General features: G+C 47.9%; 1 protein-coding gene across 1 annotated transcript in view; it reads right to left on the bottom strand.

Annotated features, from left to right (window-relative positions):
• Nucleotides 1–17181: 17181 nt before the first annotated feature.
• NSMCE2 (NSE2 (MMS21) homolog, SMC5-SMC6 complex SUMO ligase) overlaps nucleotides 17182–24302 on the bottom strand; it is a 215028-nt gene continuing 207907 nt past the window's right edge. The window contains exon 7 of the mRNA XM_055314299.1: nucleotides 17182–17536. Within this exon, the coding sequence (XP_055170274.1) occupies nucleotides 17419–17536 (118 nt within the window). The 3' untranslated portion in view covers nucleotides 17182–17418. The remainder of the gene's footprint in view (nucleotides 17537–24302) is intronic.

The following is a 24302-nucleotide window of genomic DNA, read 5'->3' as shown; positions in this document are numbered from 1 at the left end:
AAGGGGAGCCTTGCCAAGCTCTCTGTAGGCTCGGTCTCATGAGGTCCAGTGGTGAGGGGGAAAGGTCAGGCAAAGTCATCCCCTCACTAGAGGCTGGGAAGCCTAGTGTGACGGCAAACTCAGGAGCTTCAGAGTCTAATGAGCCGAGTTCTAATTCCAGCACCACCTCTTTATAACCCTGTGGGTCTGAATCCCTTAAGTCATTTCCCCCCACCTCAGTGTTCTCATCTCCAAAATGGGGATGATTAAGCCCAGGCTGCAGAATTGTTTAGAAAATTAAATGAGCTGTCTTATGCCAAGTGCCTAGCAATAACAGATGTTTTTGATCACTTGGCAAACATGTCCTGAACACTTACTGTGTCCCAACTGCTAGGGACACTGGTGAACAAACAGGTGGCTACCCTCATGGAGCAACTGGATAACAAGGCAGACACAGCCCAGAGTGAGAAAATTTTGATGGGAGGGTCAGGGGTCAAGGGGGGAATTCCAGAGGAAGTTAAGTTGAAGTTGGAAACATATTTCTGTTGGTCCAGAAGGATTCAGGGATCAGCTTGAGGTCATAGGAAAAGTAGTGGCCAGGTTAGCCCTCAGAGCCATGCTTGAGACCCCTCACTGGCTGCCACCTCTGCTCTAGGGCCTGGGCAGTCACCGAGGGTCCAGTTGTGCAGGATTGGGCCAGTTCTAGATCATTTGGCCCATTTGGAACCTGTAAGCCTCCACCCTGGGTGCTGGGCACTCAACCCACTGCCCAGAGGACCCCAGCCTTGGTCTGGGCCTGGTACTCCGTGTGATAGAAGTACCGTAGATTGTTTATCCATTCACATGTTGATGGAGAGTAGGGTTGTTTCCAGTTTGTGGTTATTACAGATAAAGTTGCTGTGACTATTTGTTTACAAATCTTTGTGTGAGCATATATTTTCATTTCTCTTGGGCAGATTCCTAGGAGGTGAATGCGTGGATCACGGCAGGTATAACTAAACTTTGTAAGAAACTGCTAACGTGTTTTCCAAAGAGGTTGTATCATTTATATTCTCGCAGTGTATGAATGTTCCAGTCACGACTTCCCTGACACCACTTGGTATCAGCAGTCTTTACTTTTAGCCATTGTCATAATCTGCTCAGGCTGCCATAAAAAATGGCACAGACTGGGCGGTATAAGCAAAGAAGAGAGCATAAGAAATTTATTTTCTTTTTTTTTTAATTAATGAAAAAAATTTTTTAAGATTTTTAATTTATTCATTCATGAGAGACACAGAAAGAGAGAGAGGCAGAGACACAGGCAGAGGGAGAAGCAGGCTCCATGCAGGGAGCCCAACGCGGGACTCGATCCCTGGTCTCCAGGATCAGGTCCTGGGCTGAAGGTGGTGTTAAACCGCTGAGCCACCCGGGCTGCCCCAGAAATTTATTTTCTTAAAAAAAAAAAAAGTGCTCACTTCGGCTGCACATATACAAAAAAAAGAAAGAAAGAAAGAAAGAAAGAAAGAAGAAAGAAAGAAAGAAAGAAAGAAAAAGAAAGAAAAGAAAGAAAGAAATTTATTTTCTTATATTTCCCGAGGCTGGAAGTCTGAGATTAGGGTGCCAGCACGGTCCAGTTCTGGTAAGGACTCTCTGGTTTGCAGACTGACACCTTCTGTGTCCCAACCTGGTTGGGAGGTGGGGGAGGGGAGATGAAGAGTGGGGGCAAGCAAAGGTCTCTTCATCCCCTTAATGGGGCACCAATCCCACAATGGGGCTCCATTCTCATGTGACCTCCTCTAACTTTAATCATTTCCCAAAGACCCCACCTCCAAAAACCATCACGCCAGGAATGAGGTCTTCAACATATAAATTTATGGGAACACAAACATTGGTTTACCACAGCCATTTTGAAATATGTGTCATGATCTCTCACTGTGGTTTTAATTTGCATTTCTCTAATGATTGATGACATTAAGCATCTTTCAAGGTGCTCGCTTGGCATCTTCTGCTGGCAAAGATAATGTCCGTTCAAATCTTTCGCCCATTTTTTAACATGTGTTTTGCGTATTTTCTTATTTTTGAGTTTTGAGAGCTCTTTATATCTAATGGATGCAAGTCCTTTTTCAGATTTGCAAATATTTTCTCCAACCTGTAACTTAGCTTTTTTTTTTTTAAAGATTTTATTTATTTATTCATGAGAGACACACAGAGAGGGGGGTGCGCAGAGACACAGGCAGAGGGAGAAGCAGGCTCCATGCAGGGAGCTCAACGTGGAACTCGATCCCGGGACCCCAGGATCACACCCTGGGCCGAAGGTGGTGCTAAACTGCTGAGCCACCCTGGCTGCCCAGCTTATTCGTGTCTCTTAATAGCAACTTTTAAAAGGCAGAAGTTTTAAAATTTTGACGAAGTTCAATTAATGCACTTATTTGATGGGTTACGCTTTTGAAGTCACATCTGAGAATCTTTGTCTAATCCAAGGTCACAGGGTTTCCCTCCTATGTTTTATATTCTAGAAATTTCAGAGCTTTAGGTTTTGCGTTTATGCATACAATCTGTTTTGTGTTAAATTTTGTATCCGGCACATGGTATGGTCCAAGCTCAATTTTTTTAGCATACGGGATATCCAAATGTCCCAGCATCATTTATTAATAGCCCATCTTTTCTCCACAGAGCTGCCTTTGCACCCTTGTGGTGAAAAAAAAAATCAATTAACCCTATATGTGTAGGTCCGTTTCTCGACGATTTGTCTATCATTATGCCAAGACCACACCCACCTGACCACTTGGGCTCCATCACAGGACTTGAAACCAGGTAGCTGCTAGCTCTCCAACTTTGTTCTTTTTCAAAGTCGTTTGGTGGTTTTAGGTCCTTTGCATCTCCAGATGAATTTTGTGTCCGTTTGTCGATTTGTCAAGAAGAACTACGGTGGGGCTCCGCACCTGGTAGTTGCTCAGGAAATCTGAGGGATGTCAGTCTTGGATATTCACGCTACGACCAGGCTTCACGGCTTACTGGGCTTTCTCATGTCCTCACGTTAACTCTCAATAACCCTGTGACGGAGGCAGGGGTAGCCGGTGTTCCCCACTGCATGGTAAGGACAAGGGGGCCTCAAAGGCGAAGAGCACTCCCCGTGGTCACACTGCCGGTGTGGCCCTGCTGGCAGGCGGTAGTCACCAGGTTTTGACTGCATGGTGTCAGGACTGCAAACCCAGGGCTCTCCAGACTACCCTGCCTCTGAGGAAGGGTCTCCAGTATCTCCTTAATTCTCTAAAAAGTTAATAAGCTGGACAAAAAGAGGCACTCATTGTTTTGGTTAACCTTTTTAAAACAACGATTCCAAATGTCGGTGCCATGCAAATGTATTTCCGTTGCCCTAATTTGAACGCTTTCCTCTCTCCTCCTAAATGTGGGCGTCAGTCTTAATAGGAAAACCATATGTCTCTGTTCCCTTTTAACTCTCCTTCTTGGCAAGAATACAGCTCCATGGAGGAAAGGGGAGAGGAAGTGGGGCTACATCACAGAAGGAAGGATTCCAGTTTGAAGTAAGAAAGAACTTCCAGATGGCGAAGGCTGCCAAGCCTTGGGTAAAACTGCCAGAAAGAATGAGAACATTTCCAGCCTGGAAATCCTGAGGTCCACATCTCCGCCAGGAGGAGTGATGGCCTTGACTCTCTGTCTTCCCTCTGGATGCCCTCTCCCAGGTGCACGATGTCAGTCACAGGGGCTCCCAGGTGAGGCCACACTTGATGGAGTTGATGTGCAGTGTAGGTGGCAGTTCTGAAATACAGGTTTTCTTTTGTGTCCGGTTCCCTGAAAACAGTTTCCGAGATGCAGATTTGCATGGAGGTGTGTGGGGAGTGCTCCTGGGGACAGCACCTGGGGAGGGGTGGGGGGAAAGGAAGCAGATTAAGACATTGATGTGCGATGCAGCCACAACAGATGCCTCAGCCTATCTCAGCTCTGGGGCTGGCCCTAAACAGTTGGCCCGGTGGTGACCCCCCAGCCAGCGGTCATTGTTTGGAGGCGCCCCTGGGGAAGGCAGAGAGGCCCAGCTGCGACCTCTCAGCAGCCAACGCCCTTGGCAGCTGGGGAAATGAGCACTCCTGGGCAGGGTCCTGGGCAGGGTGTGTCAGGAGCACCATCCAGCCACGGCGAGGTCGAAGGTTGCTCTGCACCCTCCCTGTGTCCTTCACCGTTCCGTGGAATGTTCCAGCTTAGGACACCAGGAACCCACCTCCAGAAGTCCCTTGTGAGGCACAAGTGCATTCGTTGTTGGCTTCCGCAGGCACGGGATCACCACCTAGAAGCTCTCCTTCTACATGGGAGAAGACTCCTCTGCACCCACTTGTATCCATGCTCTGGGGGAGGCAGGGGGACGGGCAACCTAGAAGCTGACGGGCCGGCGCGTGGACAGAACGGCAGCTGGGGACAGAGGGGGCCGCTGGCGCTGGGCCGAGACCAGGGGCATCTTCGGGAAGAATCTGGGGTCCTGGGAGTGTGTGGAATAAAATACGGCCTAAGACAAAGCCCCTCTGGGAAGAGCCCAGAGCAGCGCCTGGCCTTCCCCAACCCGTGTGGGAATGGGGGCCCAGAGTGGACAGCAGCAGCATTGGGGGGGTGGGGGTTCTCCCTTCTATGCATGTGGCCAGGGCTCCTCTCCCCTTCAGGTCTTGGCCTGAACAGCCCTCTGCCAGCATCACCTCCTCCCAGACCCATTACCATATTTGCACCGTATTTGCACCATATTTGCCCATATTTGCACTGTATTTGTACCGTCTACTCTTTCTCCCACCTGCTGGATTTTTCTCCTCGGCGCTTCTCACCACCCACACCCTTGCATTTGCTCGTCTGTTCATTGTGGATTTCCCCTCGCTTTTTGTCTGCATCCCCTCGAGCCTAGATGCTGGGCACACCAGCGTGTTTATGGGACGAAACTGCTAGTGGCTCCTACTCACGGGACCCTGCCTTCAGACTCCGCGTCCCCTCTCTCCCTCATCTCCCCAGTGGGCCCCCATTTTGCAGATGAGCAAATTGAGGCCGAAGGACGCAGAGAGGCCCAAGGACACCTCTAGCCAGGGGCAAAGCTGGGGTTTAAACCCTTGGGATCGTTGCTGCCAGTTCTCGGGCACACCTGCTTTAGCCTTTGCAAGAGTAGACAGGCTCTACGCAGGGCAGGTGTTTTCACAGCCTCCGCACCATGTGCGCATGCATGCGTGCGAAAACACGAATTCCCACCACTGCCTGTTCCAATTCAGAGGATGGATTTGCACAACCAAAGTGATGGCGTTGGCTGAGCTACTGGCATAAACCTCACACACGTGGGGCACGAGTGTGCTGGTAAATCTGTGGGTGGGACTCCTGGGAACGGGCGCCCTTTCCCGCAGCCTGCGTAGGGGCGGCTCCCAGGCCAGCTAGGCCCTGCATCCCTCTCTGAGTCTCACAGTTGCCTGGTGAGGCCGGGAGTCCAGGAGGCCCAGATGAGAGGCCGCTTGCAGGGGCACCTGACAAGGAGAACTCTCTCCCCCCAGGATCCTGCTCTCATGGCCCTGGCCGCATCCAGGCTGCTGCTTCGTGCTGTGAACAAGGGCCCAGGGAGCGGTGCCCTGACTGAGGCCTGGGTTCATTTTGTCACCCAGCCCACCACGACCCCAGGTGCAAGAGACCCTGTCCCTTCATCCCGGGGACGGAGGCCCAAGGCTGAGAGGGGCCAGGGACTGGCCCCAGGTGCATCTCTCGGGGCTCTGGAGTTGGGGGCACCCAGAAGGCCAGCCCTCCACCCTGCCGTCCCCTGGCAGTCTGGGAGGGAAGGTGGGAAGCTGTCGGTCTGGAGCCCCAAGTGCCTCTCCTGCAAAGCAGCTTGGTCCGGGCCGGGAGAGGTTGGTCACCCCTGCACACATGTGGCTGGCCCGTTGCTTCCTCCTTCAGCCAAAGCCCACATTTACAGTGGCTCTGGGTTGGCTTCCTGGGGAAGAAAAGGATGATACAAATGACTCCATCTTTCACTTCCCAGACCCCACCCAGTGCACTTTGAAGATGTGGAAATTTTATTAAATCCCTGAGCACAGCTTCTTTCTACATTTTCTGTGGTTTAACTCTCCCTGGGTCTTTCTGCTTATGGTTTTGCGCCCCCACCCACACCCCACCACTCTATAAATCTGAGAGTTTTCTTCCTCCATTGTCTCTGAAATGAAACAAGTGCTAACATTTCTAGTATTTTCTACAGACCTTGCGTACTCAGACAGTAAGTACACACTGACCTGGCAACCAGTGTGTCCCTGTGCGTGTGAATCCGCAGTATGAATCTGGGTTCCTGTCTTCCTGACTGCCCCTCTGCGGACTGGCCTCAGGACCTTTGCTCATGCTGGTCCCCTGGGACAATGGCTCTGCTCCTTCCCATTTACCCAAATCGGTCTCTGCCTGGCCCAAGGCAAGTTTCTCCAGGCAACAAAATCTTTTCTGACCACTGTCGCCCCTCTCATTCCTCCCCATTCCTGAAAGACTGTGCCTGCCTCGTTGATCTAGTAGCTAGTTCACCTTTGTGCGATTGTCTCTGGAAAAGACTAAATTAATTGTAAAGATGTGAATATGTATTTTAGGAGAATGAACTGCCCCACCCTCAAACTCGGTTCCTCCCGCCACCACGCATCCCCAAGGTAGCCCACTCTGACTTTGGTCGATTCTTCGTGTTATTTAACTCCCAGGCATTCTTCACGCATCTTCAAATGAAATGCAATCGCCTCGAAAGCAGGGACAGGAGCTGAGACGTCCAGCAGGCCTTTTCTGCTGTTAGGGCTCAATGCCTTCCGCAGGTGATGTCCACCTGAGTCTGGACAGCTCCAGGAGGCATGCAGAGGAGGGGGTAATCCCTCCTCTTCACAGGTGAGGTTGCAGAGGTGCAGGGAAGTTAATAGAGTCACCTCAGGTCACAGAGCTAGTAAGAAAGAGAGTGAAATTGGAACTCGTGTCTTCTGACATGCCCAGCTGTTCTGGGAAAAGCACTGGAGGACGCTTGACTTCCCTAAACCTTAGTCCCGGAGTGCCCAGCTCTGCAGAGCTGAGGTTAGCTAAAAACATGTTGCAATCCCTCGTCCCTGTCCAAGTAGCCAAACCTGGGTTCTCATCTGTGACTTGATATGTGCCCTGGGCGACAGCCCCTTTCACGCCTGTGGTTCAGTATCCACTTGGGTGAATCATGAACCGGCAGCCGGCTGTCGCCTCACCTTTAGCTCGATGAGGTGTGAAGCTTGTTTTCTTTTGCTGGCATAAAATAGTCACCTTGGACACGCGGTTAGATGCATGACACTGCCTCAAAGGCAAACACAGACCTGCAGGAAAAATCGATTTGTAGAATGCAAGTGTTCCCAGTGCCAAGAGCTGGCTTCTCCCTTAGGAAGCTCCCATGGCTGACAAGGGTGTCACCTGCCTCAAGGAAACAGATGGGACATGCTGCTGAGCTCACAGTTACTGACCCAGGGGAGAAGAGGAATGCCTGGTTGAGCTCTGTGGGTGTGGACCAGGACGGGCAGCCCCACAGGCTCAGAAATATTCCCCGGCTCACACTTCCCAAGTGAAACTGGGATCGTTGGTCAGCACAAACCCCCCTGCTGGGCCTGTCCTTTCTGCCAATCCATGCTGAAATCCCAACCACAGTGGGTGGGTGGGTGTGCCTTGATGATTAATAGCCAAAGCTTCATACTAGTGTCCATGCACTCTCAAGGGACTTCTTTATTTTAGTGCTGGCAGCGTGTAGAGGGAGGGACTTAAGAGAACCTGGTGAGTGTGGGAAGGCTCTGGGTGCTGGCCTGGACCCCTAGCAGGACACCATGAAGGAGTTTCCCAAAAGGCCACCCAAGAGGATTGTAGGTGCCTCAAGAACATCTATTTCTTTTATTTTAGTAATTACATATTTACTTTAATATGCTTAAAATATACTTAGCACATCTAACCTGTAATTTCATGTAATTATGTAATTTCATGTATGTTATTATTTAGGAGAAGGCTTAACATTTTATTTTTTAAGGTGACTTGATGAAAGTAAAAAACTAGGCAAATAATAACACAGGCCACAAGTCGATATGGCAAAAACTCTTATGAGGGAGTTTGAACCACTGGAGTTTCAGAAACACTACTTTCTTGGAGAATCCAGTATTTATGCCAAAAAAAGATCAACTGAACCTAGATCCAGCTGAGGGGGAGAATTGTGAGAGATCTCTCTCGGGAATCACACTAATCCATCTTCCATGCTTTCGATGTGTACGAACTTTCGGAAAGGGAAAGGTGCATGAGAGGTTTTGTATTCTCATGGTTTGTTTTAATTAAGACTTTAACCTATCCTAGGCCCTGGGAGGATTGGAGATGAAGAGATGCTGCCAAATGGGGTAATTAAAAGTAATCCGTGAAGTGAAATCTGAAAAGGTGGGGAGGGAATGATGAGTGGAATTGGGATGAAGTGGGTCACCAGGTTTTTGACTCATCAGAATATTGTTAAAAGAAAAAGAAGAGAAAAGAAAATATGTGTAATTCTTTGATTTACTTAAGATCTTTTGGAACTTTGACCTAAGAATATGGTATTTAGGGCAGCCCAGGTGGCTCAGCGGTTTAGCGCCGCCTGCAGCCCAGGGTGTGATCCTGGAGACCCGGGATCAAGTCCCACATGGGGCTCCCTGCATGGAGCCTGCTTCTCCCTCTGCCTGTGTCTGTTTCTCTCTCTCTCTGTCTTTCATGAATAAATAAAATCTTTAAAAATTTTTGAAAAAAATGAATATGGTATTTAGAAAGCTGTAATTCTGGTATATGTGTGTGTGTGTGTGTGTGTGTGTGTTCTGTTTTGTTTTATGAACTCAACATTCATTTATTTGGGCTTTTCTTTTTTTTTTTTTAAAGAGATTTATTTATTTATTTATTTATTTATTTATTTATTTATTTATTTATTTGAGAGAGAACAGAGAGAGAATATGGGTGGGGGTGGAGAGTCAGAGGCAGAGGGAGAAGCAGAGTCTCCACTGAGCAGGGAGCCTGACTCGGAGCTCAAGCTCAGGACCCTGGGGCCATGACCAAAGGCAGACACCCAACCCACCGAGCCACCCAGCTGCCCCTTATTTGGGCTTTTCTTTGCATTCCGTGTGCATAGAGTCTTCACACGGAGTGTGAATCAATCAGCTGGAAAAAATGGTTAAAATGCAGATCGCTGTGGATCCACCTCCCAGGATTCTGACTCAGTGGGTCTGGAGTGGGGCCCGGGCATCTGCATTTTAACAAGTTCTTCAGAGTGTCTGATAAAGGTGTTCCTGGAGCTCATTCTGCCAAACCTTGATGCATAGGGAATATGCATGATCCAGATGTGGATGGGGAGGCAGAGGGGGAGGGAGATGGCCAAGCAGACTCTGACTGTGCACTGAGCCTGGAGCCTAACGCAGGGCTCCACCCTGGGACCCTGGGGTCATGACCTGCGCTGAAACTGAGAGTAGGATGCTTAACTGACTGAGCCCCTCAGTGGTGTAGGATCTTATCTTTCATTTCAATGAAGGGTATTGGCGGAAAAAAGAATAGCATTTTGTGGCATGTGAAGATTATATTAAATTAAAATTTCAGTTTCCGTAAATACAGTTTTATTGGAACACAGCCACTATCATTCATTCACATATCGTCTGTGCTGCTTCCATGCTGCCAGGTATTGTTACACAGATCGAGAACATTCTTTAGGCCAGGGCTAATGTTGCCCCACTCCGGCCGGTGGGAGAAGGAACATTCTAGGGCCTGTGTAAGTTCATATTTGTGTGTGTTCCCTCTGATATGGAATGCTTTCCTGGCCTCAGAAAGTTTCCTCACTGGCTCGAGCTGGTGACAACCCAGCTGAGGACTCCAGGGGGACCCTCTGCACATCTCCAGAGCTCCCCCTCTGGGCAGCTGTCTCCTTTCTGGTCCTCTGCTCTGCAAATCCTACCTCCCTGAACCCTCAACTCTACCTCGATTCAGACTGCCCACCAGGCACCCGCTAGGTCCCTGGGACCCTCCTGGGAACACTCCAGGCACTAAGCAAAGGCAGTGTCCGATGTCCTATTGTCCAATGTCTGAAAACCACCTTTTCGTATATGTGGTCCAGATTTTTAGTTGTTAAAGATCAGAGGGGGGCACCTGGGTGGCTCAGTCCGTTAAGGATCTGTCTTTGGCTCAGGTCATGGTCTCAGGGTCCTGGGATCAAATCCCCACGTCAGGCTCCCTGCTCAGCGAGGACTCTCCTTCTCCCTCTGCCCTCCCCTCTGCTCGTGCTCTCCGTCTCTCTCAAATAAATAAAAAAAATCTTTAAAAAAAAAAAAAAGGTGAGAGGGCAAATCCCATTTCGGTTAGTCCATCATTGCCAGCAGGGAATTATGCACTATATTTTAAAAGAGGTGACTGTAAATTTATCTCTACCGCAACAGGAACGCAACATGAAAATACCGATCATTTTTACTGGTGATAAAACCACAGGTCCCGTGAATTCGACTGTAGAGTGTTGCCTACATTTATAATTGTAGGAAATGCAATTAGTAAAAGTAAAGATGCAATTTTTCCCCCATATGGATTCATAAACCTGAATTTTATTCATCATCCCCTGGGGGCCCATGGTTTCCCAGATGAGAGCCCTGTGCTAAGCACTAACAATAAGTATTCTGAGCATCGGAGATCCTCTAATTGGCCCTGCCGATTGCCATGTGGTGTCTTCCTCAGAGTCCCATGTTTTGTACAAAACAGAAGGCTCAGTCTTTTCTCTGTGGCAAAAACATCCTCAGTTCCTTTCAGGATAGTGTCCATGTTTCATCATCCTCAGCCTTGTTTTTGCTCTTCTCTGGGCTCATCAGAGTCTCTACATTCTTTGTGAACAGTGGCGACCATCAGCAGCCTCAAAACTCAGCTGGGGCCCCCACCCAGAGCCTCCTGGCCTGACTGCCCTGACCGTGAATGACAGCGTTTCCAGTACATTCCAGCAGCATGCTGACTCCTTTCTTAACGGCACTGTGCTTCTGGTTTGTATTCTGTTTATGACGAAGGGTGGTCCTTGGGTCGACTCCTTTCTTAATTGTATCTTGCTTTTTCTTTTTGTTTTTGTTTTAAGACTAATTCTGCATTTGTTCATTAGAAAAATCCCCACTAAATGTTCCTTTCTGTGGTCATAAATGTTTATGATATGGTTATATGGGGTTGTTCTGCCCACCGCTGAATGATTATGAGGTCATCACTGAATTTCTTCCTTCTCAATAGCAGGGTTAACAGAGAAAAGAAATGGCCAGAATGTTTCACTCCATTATACTAAAAAAAAAAAAAAAAAAAAAAAAAAAAAAGGGAAGTTAATTAGAACATTTGGTACTATTAGTGATCATTGCATATAAAATGCATGTACAGTTGGGACGTAAAAAATAGAAATAGGTAGGGATGCCTGAGTAGTTCAGCGCTTTAGCGTCTACCTTCAGCCCAGGGCGTGATTCTGGGGTCCTGGGATCGAGTCCCACATCGGCCTCCCTGCAGGGAGCTTGCTTTTCCTTCTGCTTATGTCTCTGCCTCTCTCTGTGTCTCTTATGAATAAGTAAATAAAATATTTTTAAAAATAGGTAAAATTAAGTCTGTTAGAGCTACCAGTCACGATTTAATCTTATCCTCTCATTAACCCTTAACAGTTCTTTATTTTTTCAAGGAGGCTCCACAGCCAATGTGGGGCTTGAACTCACGACCTTGGCTGATATCAAGGGTTGTGTGTTCCACCGACAAGCCTGCCAGGCGTCCCTTAACAGTTCTTTAGTAATTGCTACTTTTAATCCTGTGATTAGGGATTGAGGCTTGAATAGAACTCTTATTTCACTCTAATCTTTAAGATTAAGCTTCAAAAACACTTCCGAGAATATGGATATGGGTTGAATTTAGGGCATCAAGCGCTCGCTCTCTCGTGCAGCTGCTTGCTGTCTCTGAATGACCATGAAGAAAGCTCTCTCCTCCTTGTCCTGTAAAGCAATCCCCACTTGGCTTGTTTGTATCATTTATATGCCATAAAATTCACCTGTTTGAATTCAGGGACATTTAGTAAATCCAGAGTTGTACAATCTGGCTTTTTTTTAAAAAAGATTTTATTTATTCATTTGAGAGAGAGAGAGAGAGAGAGAGAGAGAGAGAGAGAGAAAGTGCACAAGCAGAAGCAGACTCCCCACCAAGCAGGGAGCCCGATGTAGGGCTGGATCCCTGGGATCACGACTTGAGCTCAAGGCAGATGCTTAACAGACTGAGCTGCCCAGGCGCCCCTGCGATCCAGTCTTAGAACACATCCTTCACCCCAAAGTGATCCCTTGTGCAAATTACTCCCCGTTTCCACCCCCAGGCCCAGGCCACCACTTTCTGCCCCTATGGATTGGTTTCTTCTGGGACATCTCATAGAATGAAATTAATTCAGACACAATATGCTCTTTGACTGGCTTTTTTTCACCTGGCATCATGTCCAGCCGCGTCACAGCACGAGTTCCTAAGTATCTCGTCCCTTCTGATCGCCAGGTGGTATCCCACTGTACCAAGTCCCAGTCTTGTTTCTCCCTTCACCAGCTGGACCTTTGGATTGCTTCCACATTTTTGCTATTAAAAGTAATGCTGCTTATGAACGCTCATACACAAGTCTTTGCGTAAACATGTTTTGACTTCTCTTGGGTAGATACCTAGGAGTAGATTTGCTGGGTTGTGCAGTGAGTTTATGTTCAACACTTTTTTTAAAAAGTCACTTTTCAGAGCAGCTGCACCGGTTTGCATTTCCCTAAGCGTGGTGTGAGGGCTCCTGGGCTCTGTGTTAACGGCCCCCTTGTCAGAGGCTGGTCCGTCCCCCCGAGTCTGACATGAGCTGGTCGGCAGATCCCCCGTCATGGATTTCCAATAAAACCCTCATGACTCACTCCCTATTCTCCCAATCATGTTTCACGGACTTGTTTTGAATCTCGTTACCCGATTTCCTAAAACACCGTTTTGGGTTACTCAAGAATTTTCCTGTATTTCCTCGCTTTGTGCCACTGTCCCCTATATGTGGCACTTGCATAACCTTTTATGGAATTTGTTTTTCAAATATCTGTCTGCCCCAAGGAGACCGTAAGCCCCCTGGAGGGGAGACTTTTGTATATACAGAGAGTAACACAGGACATGGCATCAAGGGGGCCTTAAAGTGTTGGATAGTTGAAGAGGCAATGGACACATTTGGTTCAAATATATACTACTTTCCATGTCAGCCTGTTTTCCTTCCCTTAGGACCTAGTCATTGAACATATGATGCAGAGTCTTAGAGTTTGCAGAACCCTTGGGGAGAAGTCCCAATCTTTCAGTGCACCCCAAACTCTGAGGCCCAGCAGGACAGAGTGACTCACCCAAGGTGGCCTGTGTGTGCCAGCCAGGAGTACTAGGGTGAGCCTGTACTGGAGGAAACCCTGCCAGGGAGGAGGACCTGAGCACTGGGGACACCCGGGCATCTGGCGGCAAGGGGAGTGGAGCTGGTCTGTGGCAGGATCCTGAGTGCCAGGCCTGAGCCTCATTCCTGAGAACAGGAACATTTTTGGGGAGGATGTGAGAAGACCCCATTGGTTTTCCAGTAGGTGAATATGGCAAGGGGGGGAGATGGGAGGTCAGGGAACAGGGAGGGAGGGCCCAGACTTGGCAGGTGTTTGCAGGGGGGCCTGGGGAAGGCAGGATGGGAGCCTGCGAGCCGGAAACACTGGTCTCAGTAATGGGAATAGGAAGACAGGAGAGAAGTGCAGGTCTGATGGTTTCTGTGCTCTCTGCCGCCCGGGGCCCGAGGCTCATGGTCCGAGGGCTGCCTCTGCACTCACTATTCTGTTCCCCCTTTTTCTTTTTTACATTTTATTTATTTATTCATGAAAGATGCAGAGAGAGGCAGAGACGCAGGCAGAGGGAGAAGCAGGCTCCCTGCGGGGAGCCCAATGCAGGACTGGATCCCGGGACCCCGGGGTCACGCCCTGAGCTGGAGGCAGGTGCTCATCCACAGAGCCCCCCAGGTGCCCCTCACTGTTCTGTTCCAACATGGGCTCTACTACCCACAAGCCAGTGACCCCGGGCAAACGACTTCATGACTCGGCCTTGGTGTCCCCATCTGTAAAATGGGGGCAGTGATAACTGCCTCCTAGGGTTGTAGGGAGGATTAACTTAGCGGGTACATTTGAGTCACTTAGATGCGAGCCTACTGTGTAGCCAGACCAGTTCATAGAGGGTTTGGAGCCTGCCCATTCTGCGATTGTTTTCTGTGCTCATATAAAGCTTCAGCCCGGGGGAGGGTGGGGGGGTGGGGAAGTGAGGGGGGTGGTGGGGGTGGGGGTGGGGGGTGAGGGGGGGTGGGGGGTGCCTGGATGGCTCAGTGGATGAGCATCTGCCTTCAGCTCAGCTCAAGGCATGATCCCCGGGGTCCTGGGATCGAGTTCCATATTGGGCTCCCTCTGCCTGTGTCTCTTCCTCTCTCTCTGTGTCTCTCATGAATAAAGAAAGAAAACCTTTAAAACAAAAACAAAAACCAAAAACCCTCCAGCTCAGGAGGGGAGTGTTCAGCGGGGAGTGGAACTGGCTACAGGAGCTGCTTTAAGCTAGACCCTCCAGGTTTGAAGTTCTATATAAGGCAACAGATAAATTATCTTATCTTTTGGAGTTTGTGGGAGTATCTTAAACTTAATGGAAGGCTCTTTTAAAGGAAATAGCATTTTTAAAAAAGTGCCTTGTGGGTACGATTTCCAAGTCTTAAATCAATCCTATCTGGGAAAAAAATTGATTTAGTTACAGAGTCTAGTAGGGTTTTTCAACTGTCACTTGTGGGGTCTTGCGTAATCTCAGGACTCTGGGACTGCCCTGGGCAGAAGGGGGTGGAAATTCCTCTCTGACTCGAGCTGCCCCCCTTTCAACAAACAAACTTCATTTGAAGAAAAGGCTTCACTTTTTGGGGAAGCTCCTGTAACAGAAATCTAACAAATATGCCAGACTGATAATGACAACCAAAAGGTAAGTTTTCAATGAAAATAAATTCTATATAAAACTTCCACATCTTTAATTGGCTAGACAAAGTCATGAACCACAGCTTCTGAAAACTAAAGGAAGAAAACCCTACAGGATACAAAGGCTGTACCATTTCCACAGCGGAATGGTGTTATTTTGCCTTTTTCTAGCTGATACTGGTGTCTACACCAATAATCCGGAATTCTCTTTAGAAAGAGTGGGGGGAAACACAAATCAAATCTTGGGTAAGTATTTCATGTTCCTCGCTATCTGTTTAGGAAACAAAGTATTTCACAAAAGGACCACATTCCATGAAAAGTTATGTTTGTTCTGGCTTAAACATAATCATTTCCTCAGGAAGTCTGATTCAGATGAAGCATCTTAAGAAATTCAAATTGACTTAGTTTGTAGACAAATGAATGTCACCCTACTTTCTGAGTTCCAAGAAAATGTTTTCAAAATGAACTCTGCCATTTTAGACTATGCTTTTCTTCTCTTTCTTTTTTTTTTTTTTTTTTAAGATTTATTTAGTTGAGAAAGAGAGAGAGAGCACACACAGTAGGAAAGGAAGGGTAGAGACAGGGAGAAGCAGAGCCTGACACAGGGGTCGATCCCAGGAGCCTGAGATCATGACCTGAGCTGGTTGCTGGACTGACTGAGTCACCCAGGCACCTCTTAGACTCTGCTGCTTTTATTTATTTATTTATTTATATTTAATTTATTTATTCATTCACTCCTGAGAGACACAGAGAGAGAGGTAGAGACACCAGCAGAGGGAGAAGCAGGCTCCATGCAGGAAGGCTGACGTGGGACTCAATCCCAGGACTCCAGGATCATGCCCTGGGCTGAAGGCGGCACTAAACCGCTGAGCCACCCAGGCTGCCCTCGACTCTGCTTTTTAAAAACTCAAATATATATTATTTCATGGCCTTCTCTCCCTAGTAGTTGTCAACTTCATTTGTTTCCAGCATTTTAATGAACTTCTTTTGTTTATTTAGAGAAGTTTCATTTTTAAAATGTGCACTTTGAGTATATTTTTAGATCTAAACAATAGGGAGGAGGAGAGTACAGGATTAAGAATTCAGATTGAGACTAGGCTACCTGAGGTCCTGTCCCAGCTCAGCCATTTACGAGCTCTGTGGCTTTCCATGTGTTATTTTGCCCCTCTGTGCCTCATTTTACTCATCTGTAAAGAGGGAATAACAATTGCACCTTTCTCATCAGGAAGTTAGGATTATGGGAGTCAACATATATATGTAAAGCGTGTGGAATAGCACCTGGTACACAATAAGTGCTCAATAAATGTTAGCTATTGTTAGTTCTCCTTGGCTTCCTAGTGTAGTCAGGGTATGCTTTGTCAGGTTTAATTAAATAGTTGGGGGGATCCCTGGGTGGCTCAGTGGTTTAGCGCCTGCCTTTGGCCCAGGGCGTGATCCTAGAGACCCGGGATCGAGTCCCACATCAGGCTTCCTGCAAGGAGCCTGCTTCTCCCTCTGCCTGTGTCTCTGCCCCCCCCCCCGCCTCTCTCTCTCTCTCTCTCTCTGTGTCTATCATGAATAAAATCTTAAAAAAAAAAGTTGGTAAAAGGTTGCTATCGGAGATTATTTAATAGATTAGCACTCTTCACTCAATTAGAATATATTCAAAGATATTCAATTTAAAGACCTGGCTGGTCCTAAGTCCACAGACTTTTGGGGTTGAAAAGACATTAGAGAATATCTTGCTCAACATCTTTATTTCACGGTTGAAGACTCCAAGGCCCAGGAGCATGAAGCCACTTGCAGAGAGCCACGGAGCAAGACAGAGACCGCCAGGATGTGGTTGCTTCTGATGACACTTTAGGCTCTCAGAGGGCTGTCGTGAAGTTTCCATTATGGGCACCAACTATCATTGCACTGATAAGCCTGTTAACTGGAGCATTCTGTGCCGGTCAGTCAGAATGACAAATAAAACCATTTACATATTTGGAACTGTCAATACACAAAGCAAATATAGGTAAGTAAACTGGCTCTGCTTTATTACCCTATGCTATAATTTATGAAGAAAATGCTTGCAGCTGGGGGGTTTCTACAGTTTCCCCGTTCAATATCCTTTGAAAGACATTGTTCAGTTAAAACTATAATAAAAAACAGCCCGAAATATTAGAAATAGAAAGTCCTGGCACCACCACTATGCTCGCACCACTGGAACAATTTACACCCTGGGAGGTGCAGAGATAGGAGCCACTGCAGATAATCAAAATTTTATTTAAAATTATAGAACACTCAAAAATAAACAATATAATATGCTTGGATTTTTGTTGTGACATAGAAAAATGCTTCCAATTACACTTAAAACCTTCAAGTGTTACCCCAACAAAGTATGCTATGCAGCCAGTCGAAGTGCTTGGATGAGCACTGCTTTCTCCAGATGGCTGGGGTAGGAGGTAGGCTGCGGACATCCCTGTAGGTAGGTGCGTTTTTCCTACTCGGAGTGGCGATTTTTCTTCTTGTTGTGGTTCTCAAAGGCCCTTCTAAGTGCTTCATCCTGGATGAGATCAGACATTCTCACATCGGTGTGGCTACAGCCAATTTTGGGGCAACTGTAAACGATAAGAAGATCACTTAGCTTTGATGCCTTCAGCATAAACTTCCCTCACAGGCAAGTATTTATTTATTTATTTATTTATTTATTTATTTATTTATTTATTATTTCTAAAGATTTATTTATTTATTCATCAGAGACATAGAGAGAGAGAGAGGCAGAGACTCAGGCAGAGGGAGAAGCAGGCTCCATGCAGGGAGCCCGATGCAGGACTCGATCCCAGGACCCCGGATCCCGCCCTGAGCCGGAGGCAGATACTCAACTGTTGATCCAGCCAGTCCCCCCATCCTTCCCCCCCATCCCCCCACCCCCGCCTCAGATTTTAAGTATGAAGAGAACACCCTGGAGGGCTGGAGATAGGGGAGGGGTGCGATTCTGTTGTTTAAGAAATCCAGCTCTGGTTGCTGAATGCAGAAGGCAGGCAAAGTGGAAGCAGGGAAGGCAGGAGGGCCCAAGGTCCAGGGCACAGGGCTGCAGGGGGGAGGCTGGTGGCAGTGGTCGGCTTCAGCGGGGAGGCGGAAACAGGACCTCTAGGTTGCGCTGCTGGGCCAGGTGCACAGTGGAGCATCATCAGAGTTTGCCCTTCATCTCCACAGGGAACAGCCAGCCAAGTCATGCCAGGGATGGAGTCAGGGCTCCGGTTGGTCTGTGTTCCCTCTGAAATGCCCACCAGTCCTCCCAGTGGAGAGACTGCGTGGGCTGGTGGAGACTCAGGGGAAAGCTGTGGCTGAAGAAATCAGCGTGAGTCACCCACGGGTTGGGGGGGAGGTACTCAAAGCCACGGCTCTGTTTAGATGTGGTCTCCTCTGAAGGCAGTGGGCTGGGTGAAGTCACCTGATTTCTTCTCAGCGTGAAACAGACTTGGGTAGGGTACAGTGCCCAGCGTCTGGAGTTAGGGTGACCTGGTTCTGAATATGGCCAACACCTCTTGGCTACTCGTGAGACCAGAGGTGACCCGAGCCCCTACTCCCCTCGGGTTTGAAGTGGAGGCAGGACCCTTATTTCCCAGGGCTACAGGCATCGCGTCCCCTTCCCTATCTCCTGTGACTAGCGTCCCTGGTCATCACTCTTCTGATACATTTTAAAGCTGCTCATCTGTCTGTATCTTGCATTTACCCCATGTACCCATCCACACACTTGTGCACGCACTTGACCTTCTGTGTGATTGGCCCTGTGCTGGGTTCTGAGCGTCCAACTGTGAAATACAAATTTAGATTCCTGCCCACACAGAGCTCCGGCCCAGTGATCTGAGAAAACTCTCCAAACAGCACAGGTATATTAAGACCAAAAAATATATATATAATAATAATAACAACAGCTATAAGACAAGATCAAAAATAACAAATAGAAGACAACAGATAGAAACCAGAAGGGGAAGAAGGTTGATCATGGGAACTCTGATTTGTCCAGTGGTAGGAAGCCCAACCGTTCTTCATGAGGGAGAACCGTCCTCTTCGCTGTGCTTTCTGGACCAAGGCATCTTTATAAAGGAGGGCATTTGTCACTGTAATGGATAATAGGCTTGCTGACAATATTCACGTTTAAAATGCTGAAATGTGCCCTGTATGGGCAGGTATGTGGGTTAAAATCTGGTTCTAAAAAGGCCCTCGCAGGAAGGAGGATCAGGTGGTCTGTCCAACCATGCATCCTTCTGACGGTTCGGCTTTGTGTTGGGGTAAGGACCGGAGGTGCCCGAGAAATGTCTCACACTGGTTTCTCAAGGGATTCATTTCTTTAATTGTGAAAATAAATAAATGAGCTTATGAGGAGGAAATGGAGACTTTTGTGACTTTAGAAAGGGCATCTTTTATCTCTTCAACTTCTGTGACACGGAAATGCAACGCAGTGTAGGTTCCTGGGATGACATATGCTGGGGTCACCTTCACTTTGTATTTGTCACTCGGTGAGCACGCACTGTGATGGCAAGTCTGGAGTGCTCCCCCCTCCCTAGGACCCAGTCTTCAGCACCAACAGCCAGACAGTGAATAAGCGTGGAAGGGGAAGTGGGGACCGTGGTGGGGAGGACTTCCTGGTGATGTCAGCGGCCCTGTCGGCATGCGAGGGCTCTGAGGATGTCTGATGGGGTCAACCACACTCGGTGCTGAGCCTGCAGGCTCATGCCTCACAACGGGGCAGCGGGATGGAGCCCAGGGTGGTCGGTGTCGAACAAAGAAGTCTGGCCTTGCTTAAGGGATCAAATCTGGGGACAGAGGCTTTAACCACAAACTCCTCCTTAGGGGAGCTGATGGCCTCTTGACACAAATACAGCCTCAAGAGTGAAAGAGACGTGGGCTCAGTCCCCTTGGCTGTGACCCTCTGGGCAAGTGGCTTTAATTCCTGTGCCCCAGTCTCTTCTGCCGTAAAGATGACATAGAACGTAGGGTCGTTGTGAGAAGTAAGTAGGACAATGTGTGACGGGTCGAGGAGCTGGCTCAGGTGCTACAATGTGCAGTTTCTGCTCCCAAGAAGCCCCCGTGGAGGGGAGGCAGCCCCACCGATGACGCTGGCGGGCCATGGGCATGCTACGGTGCACACGGTGCTACAGAAGACTTCCTGGAGGAGAGGTTGCTCCGGGAGCCAAGGGAGAACCTTGCTTCTCACCCGATCTCAAACCAACCAACCCAGGTTTTTAAGCTACAAAGGATAAGACAGGGCACTGATGACATGATACTGAATCAGGGCACTCCTCCTCCGGAGAAATAGTGCTCTGTATAAGCATTAGTGCATTAATCCCCAGGACATCCTGGTGAGCAAGTTAGGTGTGGCAATACCCAATCCTAAGCTCTCAAGTCACTGCTGTGCAGGAGTCAGACCCACCGGCCTTGAAGGAGAGGCTGGGTCCTCAACTCAGGTCACTGGTAGGGAAGAGCCTTCCACCGGAGCAGCGAGCAAGTGTTGACAGTGTCTGCTGAACAAGGGCAGCCTGGGTCTCAGGGGGCCCACAAGGCTGCAGGGAACCTTGGCCTCAGCGCAGCTCAAAAGTACAAGATTCTGAGTCTTGTGAGCTCCTGGATCTGGGTCCCAAGAATTCCAAGGTCCAATCCTGCTTTAGGAGGAGGTCTGTAGATACCTCTGGAAGTCTGAGTGGGCTGGATCGCCATCGTACCTAAACACGCTGAGTAACTCTGTCCTCCCTCCTCTGAGTCTAAAATAACGTGTCACGAAGCGGTGAGGTAAGTAATAACAACACGGACAGTCCTGACCTTTCTGACCCTGCTGGGATTTGTTTAGCGTTCTGGAGTTCCAAAGGAGCTTTCCTCTTAAGTGGTTTGCTTCTCCACTGCCAAGAAATGTGCTGGTCTGGGCCTCAGTTGGAATTTCCCTGTGTCTTTAGTCCTAAGGTCCCGTGAGATGCTGCTGTTATTTCTACTCCGCGGTGAAGCCATGGAGGCTCTGAGAGGCTAGATGGCCAGTTGGCCAAGAGTGAAATGGGGGCTGTGGGCACAGTGCTGGTGCTCCCTCTTCAATGACACACTCCTACTTGACTTCATTTTCCTTCCCAGGCCGTTCAATAGGACTGTTTGTTAAACACGGTTCCCATTCCTCAGCAAAAAAGGAACGGCATGGCCGTGGGACACTGGAGATGCCTTATTAATATGGCGGCCATAAGGCGGCTCTGTTAGGGAGAAAGCGCACAGCCCAACTATCCGGGACGTTGTTTTAACTGCTGTATCTGGTGAGGGCTGAAGTCTCCACAGTTTTATCCTGACTCAATCCACGGGAGAGAGATCTTCGCGGAGACCGCAGCACAGACAGGAAGATCCAGTCAGCACCGAGTAATACAATGTACCTGGAGCTCCCGTCTGACAAAACGTAACTAGAACCATCTAGGAAGAAGAACTGAGAGTTCTCAAACTGGATGTGTCACAGGCGTGTTTAAACAAAGGGGACCCAGAACTGCTCATCGAGTGCACATGCATCATGGGGAATGACACTACTTGCTGCTCAGTCAGGAAGCTCCGGCGTAGCTGATGAAGAGGCCTGAGGTATGTAACCCGCTGCCAAATGTGGCCTGGCTTCAGGGCTGTGCCCACCACCCCCAATGCTCCTGTGATCCGCAACTCCCCTTTCTTTCTTCCTGTCTTGCTGGGCTACACCTCAGATGGCTTCGTTGGGGTCTTCTTCCTCTGAGTGCCTTCTCTTTAATGAGTGGAATGTCTTTCTGGGGGTCCACGTGGGGCCCTGAGGCGGGGGCCAGACCGCAGTCCCGTCCTTGGTGGCTCTCAGACTAGCTGCCACCTGCTGTCCAGAGCTGCCCCTGTGGGGGCAGGTGAGTACATCTGACTCCTCTACCAATAACCTCTCCATGACATCTTGAGCTCATAGCTCTCTGTCGGGTTTGACACCCCACATTTCCTGCGTCTCCTGGATACTTCCAAATGGCTGTGTTGCTAGGACCCCACGCTTAGCATGAGCCCAGCTGTGCCTCTCAGCATCCTCCCTACACGTGTTTGTTGCTCCTGCCCTCTCTGTTGGCTAACAATCCTGCTACCCTTTTGGACATTCGGTTTACAAGTGCTAGTCATCCTCCACTCCTTCTTCCTCCCTTCAGCCCTCAGTTGCCAAACCCTGCCAGCTGTGCCTCCACAAGGGCCGTCATTCTTCCCTTCTGCCTATGACTCTTGCCTCAGTCAGGCTCCCATCATCTATAACTTAATCTCCTGCAAACCCTTCCTCACTGACATCGTCACCTCATGCCTTATTAATCCATCTCTTGAATTGTATTGGAGTAACTTCCTAACCTCCAGTTGGACTCACCTTATTCCCTCAAAACCCTGCAATGTTGTCTCATGCCTATAGAATAATGGTGGCAAAAATGAGGGTGGTGGTGGTGGGGGTACCGTTTACCGAGTTTTACCACGTGCCAGGGACTTGAAAGTATTTCACATACATCTTAATCAAATTTCAAACATACCAGGGAGGCAATGACAATCATTATCATCAACTTATAGATGAGGAAACTAATGAAATCATGACATTTAACATCTCTATAATGAATCTTTACGCCACTCTCCTTACTGTTATTGTCTACAGCATCCTTCTATTCTCCTGCTAACACACAGTAACCCCAACTGTTACTGACCTCTGACCACCAAGCAGAACAGGCTCTGAATGGGGCAAGCCTGTCGGCTAAAAGGACTCTTCATCATTCTCTGAAATTCTTCTCATTTTTTTCAAGGTGCAGGAAAAACACTACCTTCTCTGCGAACCTCCCATACTTCATCCACTTGGACTTAATTGTTATCAACCTATGAAAATTTGCAGTTTGCAGAATCTGCGCTCATGTAATAGAAATGAGACAGAAAAAAGAAATTTTTCTAAATGACAAATGTTATGTGTGTGCTTCCAAATAGCACGTACAATTCAAAAAAGCCACAGGACACCTAGAAAGTCAAATATGTAACTAAGAAGATCCACTTACATGCGACCCTGTTCTTGGAGTCACTATCGCCATCCTGGAACTGGTGAGAAATGTGCTTTGTTATCAGTGCCTGCTTTTTCCAAATCTGACTCTGGGAGACTATGGCAAACTTTAAGAAAAGTAAGAGCTGTGAAACAGAACTATCAGGGAATATCTATTCTTAGCTATTATCCCTTTTCACAAATAAAAAGGTGGTTTTTCAGAGAAAGAGCACAGGAAAAAAAGGAGAAAAGGAAAGGCTTAGAAGTCCAGAAACAAAGGAAATTATATCCACAGGGAAAATGGAAGGTTCACCAGGGAAATACAACATCTCAACTGTGAGCTGGGACTCAAAACAGAAAAAAATGTACTCGAACACTCTTAATTCTGCGACCACGAGGGCATTCTTTTGGAATAAGTAGGGTAAATGACTTGACTGAATGACCATCAAGATATCTACTGCCTCCAATGCCCTATCTCCAAGTCCACGCCCACAGGAGGAGTGGTGGGGAATTCCAATTCTGGGTCTGGACCAGCAAATTTCTGGGGGATGGAGAAGTGAGCCACACATCAAAGTGGCTGTTATCAGAAGTCCATTGAGAACTGGTCACACCTGCAATTCCATTCCTACGACAAATGTGCGATAAGAGCACAAGAAATGCCAAACTGAATTATATTGAGTCTAGCCAACCCAAGGATTCCACATTATCACAGGAACAGAGCCACGGTCCTCCAAAGTTGTGTGGCTTTGGGAGTGGGAATGTGCGAGTTGGGGTGTGTGTGTGTGAAGGAGGTGGAAATAAATAGAAAATATACGTAAAAGGAAGATTCTCCAAACATTCCAATGGAAAAAAAAAATTTCTCATTGAAGTAATGCACACATTTACTTGACCCTTTGGGAAAGTTGTTTAAATAATTAAAGAGATGCAAGGTTTACCCTGACCATTCAATCTTGATCAAGACCTCTGAATACAAATCTTATCTCAGAATGTTTTAAACAAATTACCTGTAATGCAGGATGGCAAAAAAAAAAAAAAAAAAAAAAAAAAAAAAGCCATTCCTTCTTGTGTAAGTAGATACAGAAGGGAAAAAAGAAATCTTTTAGTATCACAGTTTTCCCTAATTCTTTTTTCAGGCTATCGTGCAATTTCATGAACATTCCTATTATTCAATGATGCAACTTCCACCCAATTCCTTTTTCTCCTGTTTCGAAGGTGTGGCTCAAGTGGCTTCAGCTTCTTCCTGAGCAGACTACTCATCTTCCCGTGGTGGATTGTTTTTCCAGAAAGCCAGCTTCCGTGTTTACACTGAGGGAGGTGAATGGGCTTTAGGGGGGCCATGGAGGTGTCTTTTCCTCTGGCAT

This window comes from Nyctereutes procyonoides, unplaced genomic scaffold (genome assembly GCF_905146905.1).
Source record: "Nyctereutes procyonoides isolate TBG_1078 unplaced genomic scaffold, NYPRO_anot_genome, whole genome shotgun sequence".
Classification (NCBI taxonomy): domain Eukaryota; kingdom Metazoa; phylum Chordata; class Mammalia; order Carnivora; family Canidae; genus Nyctereutes; species Nyctereutes procyonoides.
Note: the sequence above shows the minus strand (reverse complement) of the source record. Positions and strands in the feature narration are given on the sequence as shown.